This window comes from Nanorana parkeri, unplaced genomic scaffold (genome assembly GCF_000935625.1).
Source record: "Nanorana parkeri isolate BGI_ZX_2015 unplaced genomic scaffold, ASM93562v1 scaffold240, whole genome shotgun sequence".
NCBI classification, from domain to species: Eukaryota; Metazoa; Chordata; class Amphibia; order Anura; family Dicroglossidae; genus Nanorana; species Nanorana parkeri.
Genome location: NW_017306508.1, coordinates 1,566,860 through 1,580,866, shown reverse-complemented (window position 1 = coordinate 1,580,866; position 14,007 = coordinate 1,566,860). Strand labels below are relative to the sequence as shown.

Sequence of the window (14,007 nt, the reverse complement as noted above, 5' to 3'; positions counted from 1 at the left end):
GATCAGTGAAAAAACGAAAGAAGAAAGGCATGTTAGAGAGTCAGCAGAAACATCTTCGTTATCTTCTGAAGAATTAGATATGCTGTCATCTAATCAGACAACTTTTGAGAATGATTTTACTGCCACCACTTCATCGAAAGCAAAGACATCCAAAGAAGAGGTCAATATCTCAGTTGACATGGGTCATGCTACACCCATAAAGCAAGAAATGAGTGTTCTGACAACATTGGGAGACACATTCTTTGCTATCGTTAGCGGAGGGGAGGTCACACAAGATGTCACTGATATAGACAGAGCTGATTCCGAAAAACAGGAAGATGATGATGAACCATGTGAAGAGTTAGAAGACAAGAAGGTATATTTACTTGGAATGGAGAAAAGCAACATGCATGAAGATGAACATTTAGAACCTCCTTTTGGTGACGATGCAGTTGTTCTGGAAGAAAAGGGGTTACAGAAATCATTGTCAGATGCCAATGGAGATACAGCTCCAGACACTGAACAAAAGATCAACATTACTGCAAACAACTTATCTAAAAATGCAGTGTTTCCAGATGATGAAACACCCCTTCCCAAATCTACTGAATCTGGAGAACGAGATGTACCATCCATAAATCAAGAAAAGATTATCCAAACAAAATTAGGAGACTCATTCTTTGCTATTGTCAGCGGAGGGGAATGCACACAAGATATCACTGATTTATACACAACAGATTCAGATCAAGAAGATAATGATAAACCAAGTGAAGACAATGAAGAAGAAGAAGATAAGAACTTGTACTTGCTTGGCATGGAGAAAAGAAGCATGCAAGAAACTGAACATTTAGAAACCTCTTTTGATGACAATACAGAAGAGGGAATTCAGGAAACCTTGTCAGCTGTCAATGGAGATAAATCTGTAAAAACTGAACAAAAGACCAGTATACCTATAGACAACTTATCTGAAGATACAGAAAATATGTTTTCAGGTGATGGAATACCTCCTTCCAAGAGTAGTACTGATGCTGATTCTGTACAAGTAGAACCAGATGTATCAGATCATTCTGAAACCATGAGTGTAAAAGAAACCTCTAAATCAAAAACCGAGGGAATAGACCCTGAGATCAGTGAAAAAACTACAGAGGAATGCCCAACACCCCCAAACAATACACCTTTGGAATGTGCTGAACTGAAAGCAACTGACATAAAATCAAGTGGAGAAAATAAAGTGTATGTGGATAACAGTAAAAAAGAAATCTTAGAAGACTTGCAAGAGAACAAAGACAATAAATTAGAGGATGTAGGAGAGAGTTTATTAGACCAAGAGTCTTTAAAACAAGAGGATTCTGCAAACAAAGAGTTGCCAACGTTTTCAGAGGAATTTAAGCTAGGAAGTCCTAACGGTGACCAAGTCCAAACTCAAGAAGTAAATTTTGATCACAGTGATAAGTCAGTGCCAGAAGATTTACAGAAAAATGTGGACATGAAAGTAGACGATGGAAGTGAGGGTTCATCAGAGTCTTTAAAACAGGAGTATTCTTCAAATGATGAATTGCCAAAGTTATCAGAGGAAGCTAACCTGGAAAGTTCTAACACTGACCAAAACCAAATCAAAGAAGTAAAACTGGACAAAAGTCCATCATTGACTTTAGAGGCTCCAGGAGATGTCAACTCAACAAGTGATTCTGTTACTGATGAACATCCAGGAGAAGTGGGAAATTCACAGATGCAGTTTTCAGATCCAGGAGTTAAAGACTCTGCACCTCCAGGAGCAGGAGGCAATGAAGAGAAAGGAAATGTAAAGGATAATAATCCCATAGAATTGCTACCTTTTGTAGAGGATGCTCTAGTGCAAAAAGATAGTACTGTACATTCTTCTCTTGACACAAGAGAGCCCAACAAAGAAACAGAACATTCTAAGTATCGGGAGGAAAAACAAGAGTCAATAGATACTAACAGTGTTGAGGAGTGGTCAACAGAGTCCACTTTAAGCAATCAGGATGTTGAAGAAAAACCTGCTTCGGATATTGAGAGTCCGCTATTAAATGTTGATAAAAAAGACCACAAAAATTCAGATGGTTTTTTGAAAGATGAGAATGCTGCAAGAGCCAGGCCATCTGGAGAAGTGCTTGCAGAAATTGCGAAAGAAACAAAGGCAGGTACTGAAGTGTCTGGGAAATCCAAGCCTAGCCAAGAATTGAACAGTTCTGATCTACACAGTAAGAACACAAACAAACAAGAAACACAAGATTCACTTCAAGTGAATGAAGATAGTGTGACCAAAACTAAAGAGGAGGAAGTGAGTGAAGTAAATGTAAAGCCAGTGGTGGTTACTGAAGATCTAACTGAGAAAAATAATAATTTGGATATTTCAGATACCAAAATAGAAATACGAGAAAAAGAAGAGACCTTAACTCTTGCGGTGGTCGGTAAAGCTGAAACACATTTGGAATATGAACAGAAAGACATCTTTGACAAGACTGAAGAAAAAATAGCTAATTTAGAAGAGAGCGAACAATTAGCTGAAGAGCTTCCTGAAGATTCCCTACTTCTAATGAACGATACTGTAGAGGAGACATCTTTTGTTGAAAACCTCAAATCCTTGAGCATCATGAGGGAGCATTTGGATGAGGAACGCATAGCCCAGTTCACAAAATACTTTGGTCCTGAGAACATTATGAGACTGGAAGGCATGTTTCAGGATATAGACTCTGAGCTGCAGTTAGCTCAAAGGGGCCATTTAAATCTGAATTATGCTGACAAACCTCTGGATCAGAGTTTAGAGGCATCAGCGTCAAAAATTCTTGACTTCGTGAAGAGTGTTTTGATTTTTTGGGAAGGAAACCCTGAGAAAATGATAACAGAGAAAACATTTTTTGAGGAAAAAGCAGGTTTAATAGATGAGGTCCAGGAAATCTTGCATAGGCTCAGGCATAAACATTCTACACTGACTGACAATTCTCTGCTCACATCGGGAGAGGTAAAAGACCAAGAAGAGGGTAAGAAGGGTCTTAGTTTTTTGCAATGTATTTGTTCTTATACAACATGGTACAGTCTTCCATATCAAGCTGTAGTTTTTTATGGATATTCCCTAACTGGAGATTTCTCAAGGAGACCACAGTTACACTATTGTAGATTATTTTTAGGGCTGGTAATGATTAAAATTTTTGTGTTCGATTAATCGAAATTTTTTATTTTTTCAAATTCTTTATTGACTGAAGAAACCATCAGATATAACAATACAATGTGATTGAAAGCAAAATCAGTTATATACAATCATTAAGGCACGTTGAGAAACGGTCTACACCTAGTCAACGCAAGCATATCCTATCTAAAAAGTCGCATCGGGAATAGGTGGAAACAGCTCAGTACAGTAGTTGATTCAACAATACTTTAGACTCAGTGATGACATTCTGTACGTTGAAGCTCTGTGACTAAGTACTATATCCAACATCGGATAGTGTCTCAAGGTCGAGGGGAAAATGAAAGCGGAAAGAAAGTGGAAAAGGTAGAAAGGAGTCGAGGTCCCGGCCGGAACCCGCAACGCCAGCCGGCGTCCAAGGTCGCATCGGGGTTATTCCCATCTGAGCCACCCCAGATGTCTTCATGTCAGTCCGGGTGACGAAGACCCGATCAGGCCAACCCGTGTAGGTTGGTCTAGGCTTTGGGCAGAAATTCTGTAGCATAACCATGGCCCCCAGGTGGCATTAAAACGGGCCTCCGTATTTTTCAGTGTGGCAGTTAGGTCCTCTAGCAGATAAGTATCTTGTACTCTAGCAAGCCACATCTGGACAGTAGGTGGGTGAGGGTCTCTCCATTTCATGGGGAATAATCGACATTTTTAAAATCGATTAATTATAACGCACATACAGATCCAACTACATTGGCCTATACACATACAGCACAGCAATGAAGTAATAAAATGAACTAGGATCACACTAATCCAGCACATTATTAATCTCACGTGCCCCACTCAATATGGCCGCCGCTTGAGTGGGGCAACTCAGAATAATAACGTGCTGGATTACAAATGTATTTACATAGTATAGTAAAACAGCAAAGCCCTAAGGGTGATTTAAACATAAGTATTAGCTTAATATTTGAAGTAGCAGCACCTGTCCATTCCATTTCATGTAAGGACCTGATTGCAACATAATATCAGTAAATTTCAATGGGCACATTTCTGGGAGCAAGATGGGAGGGGGAGGGGTTAATGGAGAGGCACATAGTGCATATTAAGATAAGACAGAAGCTTAGTGCTTCTTGGGCAAACTCAACGGCCCAAGTGGCTCCGTCGGCTAACGAAGGGAAGGGGGAGGAGTCCAGTGTTTTTCATGCGTAGGCGCACCCGACGCGTGTTTACGTGGCGACGCGCGTGCTCGCGGGGGACTTTAAAAATTTTTTTTGTGATACCAGATGGTCGTGACAGGTACTCTTTAAGGTGATGCTGGGGGTCCAAAAGACCCCCAGTGTCACCTTTACACTGGAAATAAGCTATTGAAGGGCAGATCGCACTTCAATAGCTTATAGCTGGGCTCCAGGAGCCCAGAACTGACAGCCCAGGGACCGGAAGTGATGCAATCTGCATCGCTCCCGGTCCCATAGAACGGGGAGGGGATCGATGAACGGAAGTTCGTCGACCTCCTCCCCAGCTCCCCGCGGACACCAAGATCGCCGGTCCCGGGCCCGTAACGGAGCCCGGGAAGCACGACGGGGGGGGTTGGCCCCTTCTTCGGGACACAGAAGCGATCTGGCGACAGGTAAGTCGCCAGGATCGCTTCTGTTGTAAAGCCGACAGTCGGCTCTACAAGTTTAAACAGAGTCCCGGTGGCAAAAGTCGCCGGGAGTCTGTTTAAACAGCCCCGATGCTGGCGACGCACACTGTACGTCGTCAGTCACGAAGGGGTTAATTGAGGAATTAATCATTAATTTCCACAGCCCTAATTATTTTTGGTAGTTCTTGTCAAGCCGCTAGCCGAATATGGAGGTAAAGTCCAGGCTTTTTGTCTTGTTCACCTCAGTGGGTACAGATATACTGAAAGACAACCTGTATTTTTTGCCCATGCAAGGCAAAGTAATAGGTTTACTTTACTGCCTTCATCTCCAAAAGTATATACTCGCCTTTCCTTCGCTGCGATGGTTCTATGTTCAGCTATACTGAGCAATGAAAATACCTTATATATCTAGGTATGGAGCAGCGTGTGACTAAGGCCCCTCGTCTCCTAAAACAATGCTGGTGATTATTGATTGGCTCAGTGCTGTGGGTCAGAGAGAGTCCTATGACTAGAACCTTCCTTTCCTTGCTCCCAGTGGTTGAACGGAGTGAAAAGTGGTGAAGAAAACATGATTATGTGCTGCTGGAGGGCGGCTACTTTTGTTCCCCATGGTCCCTGTGTGTGTTGTAAAGTAGCCACCGCTCCAAGCTCGCTACCGTGATGGACTACAATCTCTTGTTTAGTTTACTAAATTGTATTAAGATTGTAGTCCTTCATGGGAGTGAATTTGGAGCAGTGGCTACTTTACAACACACAGGGACCATGGGGAACAAAAGTAGCCCCCTTCCAGAAGGAAGGACAGTGTCCGCACCAATCCAGAGATGATTTGAGGATCTACAGCCGAGTGATACACAAATAAGATACATTTTTGTTAATAGGGTATTCAAATGTATATTTAACTCCTGTTTTGTGTAGCTTTAAGTTAAAATGAGGGAATATTGTGAATGGGTGCATCACAGGATTATGGCTCTTTGTTGCAGGGGTCTACTACGTATATGTTCATACTAATATTTGTACTTGCCCCCTGGCTGCCCAGTAGTTTATAGCAAACAGGAACTTTGAGTTTAGGTCTGATGTAAAATATGAGAGCCTAGAGCAGGAGTCGGCTAACTCTGGACCTCCAAGTTGTTGTGAAACATCAAATCCCATCATGCATCTGTCTCTGGGAGTCATACCTGTGGTTGTCAGAGTCTTTGAATGCCTCATGGGATTTATGCATTCGCATAATTGGAGCTAGGAGGTATTATTAACCTGCAACCTTATGCAAATGCAATCAACACCTGGTTTCCACTAACAGATTATGTGGATTGGAGCAACAATCTCCACAGCAACAATATTCCCAGATAATTTTTTGTACAAGTCATCCTGAATTGAGAAAGCTGGTTGGATGACCAGTAAAACATCTCCAAGAAAAATACAGCAAGTCCAGTTGCCTTGACTTATTTTTTACAGATATACCATGACCTGGATGAATGAGAACCTTCACAGATATAGCTTTACTGGCTGCAGTGCGGCTCTGCACTGTCAGCATATAGCGGGCAGCAGGTGCTGACTTTGGGTCACAGGAGGACCGTAGTAAATGTCCTCCTGTAACCCAAAAGAGAACTAAAGCCTAAAAATGGTTTGGCCATAGTTCTCTTTTAGTGCTCTTGTAATCTTTCACCTAGGCTGCTATGGGAGCAGTGTTATTTATTTGGTACTTAAAATAATAATGTACTTTGTTAACACTAACATGTGCCCCGTTGATAAATGCTTTCATGCAAGTGTGAGCTTTAATGACATGTCCACTTTAATCCTTTCTATAGAGAAGTCATTTTCCGATGATGTGAATCCAGAGGAGGATAAATTGGAACCAGATCCTATCACCAAGGAAGAAGAGTCCACAGTTACTCCACCACCAGAAAAGGAGATAGTGGATCAACCATCTGACACGGAAGAGAGGACATTTGAGGAGGAGAAGAAGAAGAAAGAAGCAGAGGTTGTCCTTCCCACTCCGGAGTCCTTGGATCACACACCACATGAGCTGGATGAAGCTGTTTCCCAGAATAAGGAGAATGTTGGTATAGGTAAGGGACACAACCCTTAATCCGATCACATTTTAGTGATGAACCTTTTTAGTTGGGTTGCCGAGTACAGACTGATGATAAGCTGCATTCAGCTGGGGTGGGTCATTTTGGTTACTGCAAAATAATGACCCCTGATGGTGTTTTAAGACTTGGGTCATCATGATGATTAAAAGATGCTCCTATTTGATCCAGTTCTGGTGGCTTGCAGAATCTGCGTGAGCAGGGATAACCAGCAAGATCATTTTAGTGCTGACACCCACAGATGCTTATTCTTACTTTACCTGCACTTCTCTGCCACTCTGTTTGGCCATCAGGGGTAAAGAGAACAGATATCATGTAGGCTCATCTTGGAGCTTAAAGCTAACCTTCAGATAAACAACTAAATACACAGATGGAAAATATATATTGGAGCCATTTTACCTTCCAATGTGTTTGTAATTTCATAAATCGAGTTCTGATATTTTCAGAGCTATGCTACACAGCATAGCTCTATCGGGCAGGGAAAGTGACCTGATCTTACTCTCCTGCAGTTGGGTAATACTGACAGGTCTACTTCCTTCCCCAGCCTGTGACTGGACATTTAAAGACGCATCATCAGTCTGATTAGCTCATCTCTTGGTCACTTTGCTCTCTCTTACTATCAGCATGCTCCTTGCAGTGCATTTTGTATGTTAGTAGTATTTTGAATTTTATGTTAGGCAATTGGAAGCCAGTGGAGGAATTGGCAGAGAGGGGTGGCGGACACTGAACAGTTAGTATAGTGGATGAGTCTGGCAGCAGCATTCATGATAGACCAAAACACTGATGGCCTGTGTAGAGGTCGGCAAGTGAGGAGGGAGTTCCAGGAGTTGAGGCATATAGTATTAAAGGTAATTTTGCAAGTAAAGGAAGGCAGTGGTATGGTTATCTGTGTCTTATCAACCATAGGGGGGATATATTACAATGGCACCTGGAAGTGGGGGGGATATATTACAATGGCACCTGGAAGTGGGGGGGATATATTACAATGGGACCTGGAAGTGGGGGGGCGGGGATATATTAGGCGGCAAGTAAACATTTTGTCTCTGAAGTTGATGTGTTGGAAGCAGAAAAAATGGGCAAGTGTAAGGATCTGAGTGACTTTGACAATGGCTAAACTGTGATGGCTAGATGACTGGGTCAGAGTCAAATTGTCAATATGTGTCATATTGTTATGGCTGATCGGTGTGTATATATAGTAATGATAATCCTTCAGAGCTAAGTGCAACTGATGTACAATCCACAATTGTATCTCTGTATGTAGGTGCTGCTTTGGGAGACGACGGTGAGGAGCGCCAAGATTTGGAACCCTGGTACACATTAATCCTGCAGATATTTTCCAGCATTGGCAGTGCTCTGCTTGCAGCCAAGAAGTCTCTGGTTCCTGTTGCAGGCCTGGTGAGTACAATGTACATAACTTATGCAGTAAGCCATGGAAAAAAGGTTAGATATCCGATTGATGGAATTGCATCAGCTAAGGTATTATTTGTCATGAATCAAAAGCACTGCCCAGAGCAGCTGAGCACATGGCCTGTGGCGAAAAAGATTATAATGGGTGTTTAACATTATTAGAGACTATAGAGTCATTGTTTCCAGTCACATGCCACGTCTCCAGTGAAATAAGATACAAACTGAATGTATAGGCATACCCTCCTTTGGATGTATAAGTGCGCCGTCAGGCCTGTTTTCGTTTTTCTCTGTAGCCTGTAAGCACGCAGTTTAGGTTGGCATGGCTAAGATCGCCTCTTTTCTTATTTTACTGGTCCTATACTGGCCTATCATTTGGTGACAATGTGTAAATAAGGGTCTATATGATGATTGTATTCTACCAATAGAAACAAATGTACATCCAATGATGACAAAAGGAATTAACCACCTATTTGCTCCTGCCACCTATAGGCGCAAGCCTGCTGTGCCTAATGATAAATCTGGCCCTGGCCTTCATACTAGTTGTTGGTAAATCTGAAAACAATTGGACAATCAGAGATGCTTATAGAAAAGTTCTCTCTTCAGGGCAGGCTCACACCATTTTCTGGACCAGATCTGGAACGCACTGTGTTGCGTTTTGCTGCATATTTAATGCATTCACTTTCAGGTCTTGCTGGGGGACCTCTGCAAGACCTTCAGATAGCCAGGACAAGAGCAGCACAATGCTTGCACAGAAGAGACATGAACTTTTGTTCTTTTCTTTTCAGAGCTGCCCAAATGATCATAGCCAGGGACAACCTGGGCAGCAATGCCTCTCCACTTGTCCATCTTCCTATTATTGTTCTTATATTGCCCATGCCTCGGATCATACCGCTCTGGGCAGGCTTCCGCAAGTTCTACAAAGAATTCAGTGTCCACTTCAGCAATCGTGGTTCCTATCTTCACAAATCTCTCCACAGGAGCAGGAAGTCCAGGGGTGATGAGATCAACCAAACCAGCCAAAATGTTTTTGTTTTTTATCCCCGTTGCGTTTTTGACGCGTTTGTGTGCGTACCAGTGCATTCCAGACCAGACAAAATGTGACACGCAGTATTTTTCTGGTCTGGCCTGGAACTGACTGCAATGGTGTGAACTGAGGCCAAGAAGAGCATAGGGAAACATTGGGATGCATTTTAGGTCCAGAAACAATCTGGTCTGGTCTGGAGGTGGTGTGAATGGGCCCTAAGGCCCCGTTCACATATAGCGAATTGTCGCGCGATATCGCGCATTTTTGCCGCGCGATATTGCGAGAAGTCGCCGGCCAATGTTATTCAATGGAGCTGTCTTAACTCCATGTCGCGCGTCGCTCGTCGCGGTCGCAAGTCGCTTCTACCGGACCCTTTTTTCGGCGGATTTTGCGCGATTTTGCTTTTTTTCTATGGAGCCCGACGGGGAAGGTCGCGCTACCGTCGCTGGAACGTCGCCCCGAAAGTCGCGCTATCCCGGCCGTGCGGATCCGCTGCAAAAGGTATGTCGCTATATGTGAAAGGGGCCTTAGGCTTAGCACCCAAACCAAATTCTTGGTATATACCTGAGATTCCCAGCAGGGGGCAGTCACCCCACAACAATCACTTTTGAAGGATACAGAAACTTTAAGGAGAATTATGGGGTGAGTGAAAAGCACTCATCCCCATAATTCAAGAGAGGCAGAGCCAGCTGCCAATCAGCCAGCGGGGTGGATCTCGAAAGAATTGTCGGGATCCGCTGCGGCGCAGCTCTGCGCTCTCAGCATACTGAGTTTCAGGTCACTGGGGGACATAAGTATATGTCTTCCTGTGAGCCGTGACAGGGGAGTGACTGGATTCCCCCCTCTCCTGTCCGATCCTCCAGCGCTGACTGGCGGAACAGACGGGGGACAGGGCGGGTACAGCTGGCTCTGCCTCTAGATAGGCAGAGCCAGCTGTCACTCTCGTAGCTGGGCGGATGCAGACATAGTCGGGATCCGTTCCGGCTGTAGCTCGCGGTATACTGAGCTTTTGGTCATGGGAGGACGCTAGTTTGTGTCCTCCCGTTACCCTTAGGAGAACTATGGGGAAAAGCCCTGACCCCATAGTTCTCTAAGTAAAATGACCAAAAATGCAGAAACAAAAAAAGTTTTTGTTCATTTGTCAGCTCAAAAATCAGTGCCTTACACGCCCTCAAAAATAAAATTTCCACTTTTGCAGTTTTTTTAAGAAAATCCCTCTATATGTCTGTTATGTGTTCCCATTCACTAGACATGTGCATCTGCAAAAAATTAGTTTAGTTTAGTTTTAATTCAGATTTTGCGTTATTTCGTTTTATGGGATTCGGGTCCGAAAGTCAATTAATCGAGTTCGGCTGAACCGAAGTGAAGAACACATTCACCTTAGCCGATCCAACATATGACAGTTCAGTCTCTGCTGTTTGCCCCTATTCTCATAGGGGCCGAACAGCGGAGAGTGAATAGCCGAATGCTTCCGCGCTGTTCGCTACCTCATTGGCGAACAGAATGAAAATAAAAGTGTACAAATGTAAAAAAACACAGCGTGGGGTCCCTCTTCCAAACCATTCCAGATCCTTTAGGTCTTGTGGGAATTTTATGAGGGACCCCCAAGTTAAAAACAAAATGTGTGCGGTTCCTCCAAAAGTCATACCAGGCCCTTTAGGTCTTGTAGCAATTTTAAGGGGGAACCCCACCCCAAAAATTGGGTGAGAAAAAACATTCCTATCAGACCCTTGATACGAGCACAGGCCCGGCAGGGAAGGGGGGGTCGATCGAGCGCCCCCCCCACTGCGCCTTACCAGGCCACGTGCCCTTGGCATAGGAAGGGTGTCCGGATGGATCTCATGTTCCTAGTCAATAGATGTATTTTAGAGAATGCATAATATCATAAAGCCAATCAAACTTTAGAAAAACACTTAGAACTGACCTCTGGCCTTCCCTCCAGTCTTGCACGGTTGTACCAGCTCCTCTCATGGACTAAAATGGCTTCCTCTGATTTCACTGCACACGGCGAGCTTCTCACAATGTGCATTAGGAGCTGCAACAAGGCAGCTTATATGGATCTCCCCGCACTTAAAGAGAACATACAACCAAGAAGAAACCTGCAGTGTGTGTGTGTGTGGGGGGGTACATGCCTATATATGTGTGACCCACACCACAATTTTCCAATGTGTAATAAAACACGAGTAGCATCCACAGTCCTCTATAAGTGATAAGTGACATGAAGATGTGGCTTTGGAAGTTCAGAGGGCAGGCATAGTTAGGGACTGCAGGAGGTAACGGGCCACAGGGGCCAGCAGTATCAAGCCTTTGGTTTATGCTGCATTTTAATTGGTTCATTCTTTAACTGAATTGAGATTCTCTGATAGCTTGTTGGTTGTTCTTCTACTTTTTCGGATATTTGAGATGTTAAAAGCCTTGTATGACCGGAGGTCACTGGAGCCTAGACCTTCAGACCAAATGTAGCCGTGTCGGTATGCCATGGCAATCACTCTGTGACTAATGTGCCAACCTCAATAATCTGATACTGTCTAACAAGGACATTTCAGTGGTTACAATGTTTGAATAAATACCTTGCTCGGATTTCTTTTTTTATTATAGGCTGACAAATGCACAAAAAAGGGAAAAAATAAAACGTTTCTCAGCATCTATGATTATTTAAATGAAAGCCCGATTGAACCTTCAGTTTAAATCTGCATAATACATTCCAGAAGCATGAAAAGAAAAGGTACTTAAAGCCCTCCAGCTTGTTTTCTTTGTAAAGCAGCTACAGCCTGAGTAGAAAAGACTGCCCCCCTGCACTGTGTGAGGAAGCAGTGGTCTCTCTGCAGAGGTCCACCATGCCCCTCGCTGTGTAAGACCTATAGCTCTGCAGTCATCAAAGTACATGCTTTGGGCTGATTGGGAGCTTCTGGTTCTGTCTCAGCAGGGTGCATGTTGGAACTCTGCAGAGAGACCACTACTTCCACACAGTGAACAAGGGACCCGTTCTGCAGCTGCTGGCAGAGGATGGGCTTTTCTACTAGCTGCTTTCTAAAGGAAACGAATTATAAGAGTTGTTCTGATGCATATGGAATGTATTTACAGGGGTGTGGACATTTAAAAAACAATTACTTGTCCAAGGACTAAAGCGAGGGCCCAATCTACTTCTAGTCACTCATGACAATCTGCTTGTAAATAATTTTAACCAAAACCATATTTAACCGTGCGAAGAAGCACTTCTCATTGGTCAGTGTGGTCAGGTGACCGTGCTGACCAATGACGGCTCGCAATTTGCAAGTGAAATAAAAAAATGCATAGTGCAGGGTTTCCCATGATGGCAGTATGGGGTACGGATAGTACACCCGTGCCGGCAGAGGGGGAGGACCATTCGCCGAAGACACGTACAAGTACAGCAGGGGGGGGAGAGGGGGCCAGATTTGAGCAGGTTATTCCATTTTTCCAAATGACTTTAATACGCATTGTGCATGTTAGAAATGTAAAAATTGTTCTGGTCCATAAGGGTCTTAATGTGAACTGTAACTGTAATGTCTTCCTTGTTTTGTACCGCGCTGCACAGACTGTTGGTGCTATATAAATAATAATAAGGGGTGTACAGGTACTGGCGCTGAAGAGGTTAAGTAACTGTATGATAAGAGGAGTCAGAGTCCACAGAGCTGAATTCTCATTGGTGGATGAGTCACCTGCTGATATCTTGTATCTGGCAGCAGTTTGTGTTTCCTCCCTTCTCACAATGCCACAACCAATATGTCCCACTCACAGCTGGATTCCCTCTTTATGTTTGCTTTATATTGCGGCGATAACGCCAGGGCGGGGCAGGAGACCTGCAGTTAGGTAACAAGTTACCGGTCTAGTCCCTCCCCCAGCCTGTGATTGGACAGAGAAAAGAAGAAGCAGCAAACTTGTGAGCTTGTCAGTCACTCTGCTTTCTCCTCTCATCAGCAAGCTAGTTGCATTGCAGCACAACTTATTGGCTCCTTGTGCTGATTCTCCCTTCCACTGTCTGAGCTCTGCTGTACAGGGACTGCAAGAGGCTGATCGTAGCCAAATTCAGGCACTTACACGGCTTGTATTAAAAAAAAGAAATGTAATGATATATGAATGGAGAGCTGCAATCATGTGTGTCTTTATCTGCCTGGAGTGTAGCTGTAAAGTACACGTGGGCTGCCATTGCTGATTTCTCCATCTGAAAATGCTAGTTGCCTGGCTGTCCTGCAGATGCTTCAGTATATTCTGGTGTCCTTGAACCAGTGTAGAGATAAGGAGTCTGACTTTCCTTTGCTGCATGCCCTGCCCAGTTATCCCGTGCTGCACTACAGAACTCCTCGCCCTTTTGTTATGGAGAGAAGGAGACGGGGGAGGTGTTCTGTAACCCAGAAAGGGAGAACACTAAGGCCTTGTTCACACCAAATGCAGAGCAGATCCGGTCAGGTTTCTGCACACGCAGTGCAGTGGGTTGTGCCGCGATTTTGATGCGTTCCGGGCCGATTTTGGTTAAAAAAAAAATGTATATATATATATTGTTTTAAGTTTAACATGGGCTTTCAGGCACTTGCATGCGTTTTTGCGTTTTGCATGCATTTTTGATGCGTTCCAGAGCAGATCCAGAGCAGGTAAAATAGGGCTTTTTTTCACCTGCTCTGGATCTGGTCTGGATCCGCACGCTGCGATGTGAACTGGAGGTCAAAATACAATTGGAATACATTGGACGCAGTTTTGATCCGGTCTGCACCTGCTC

General features: G+C 43.9%; 1 protein-coding gene across 1 annotated transcript in view; it reads left to right on the top strand.

Moving 5' to 3' along the window:
• The window catches only part of MIA3 (MIA family member 3, ER export factor), an 88,371-nt gene that overhangs the window by 26,884 nt on the left and 47,480 nt on the right, over window positions 1–14,007 (top strand). The window contains exons 5-6 of the mRNA XM_018556499.1: window positions 6,560–6,820; window positions 8,103–8,236. Of these exons, the coding sequence (XP_018412001.1) occupies window positions 6,560–6,820; window positions 8,103–8,236 (395 nt within the window). The remainder of the gene's footprint in view (window positions 1–6,559; window positions 6,821–8,102; window positions 8,237–14,007) is intronic.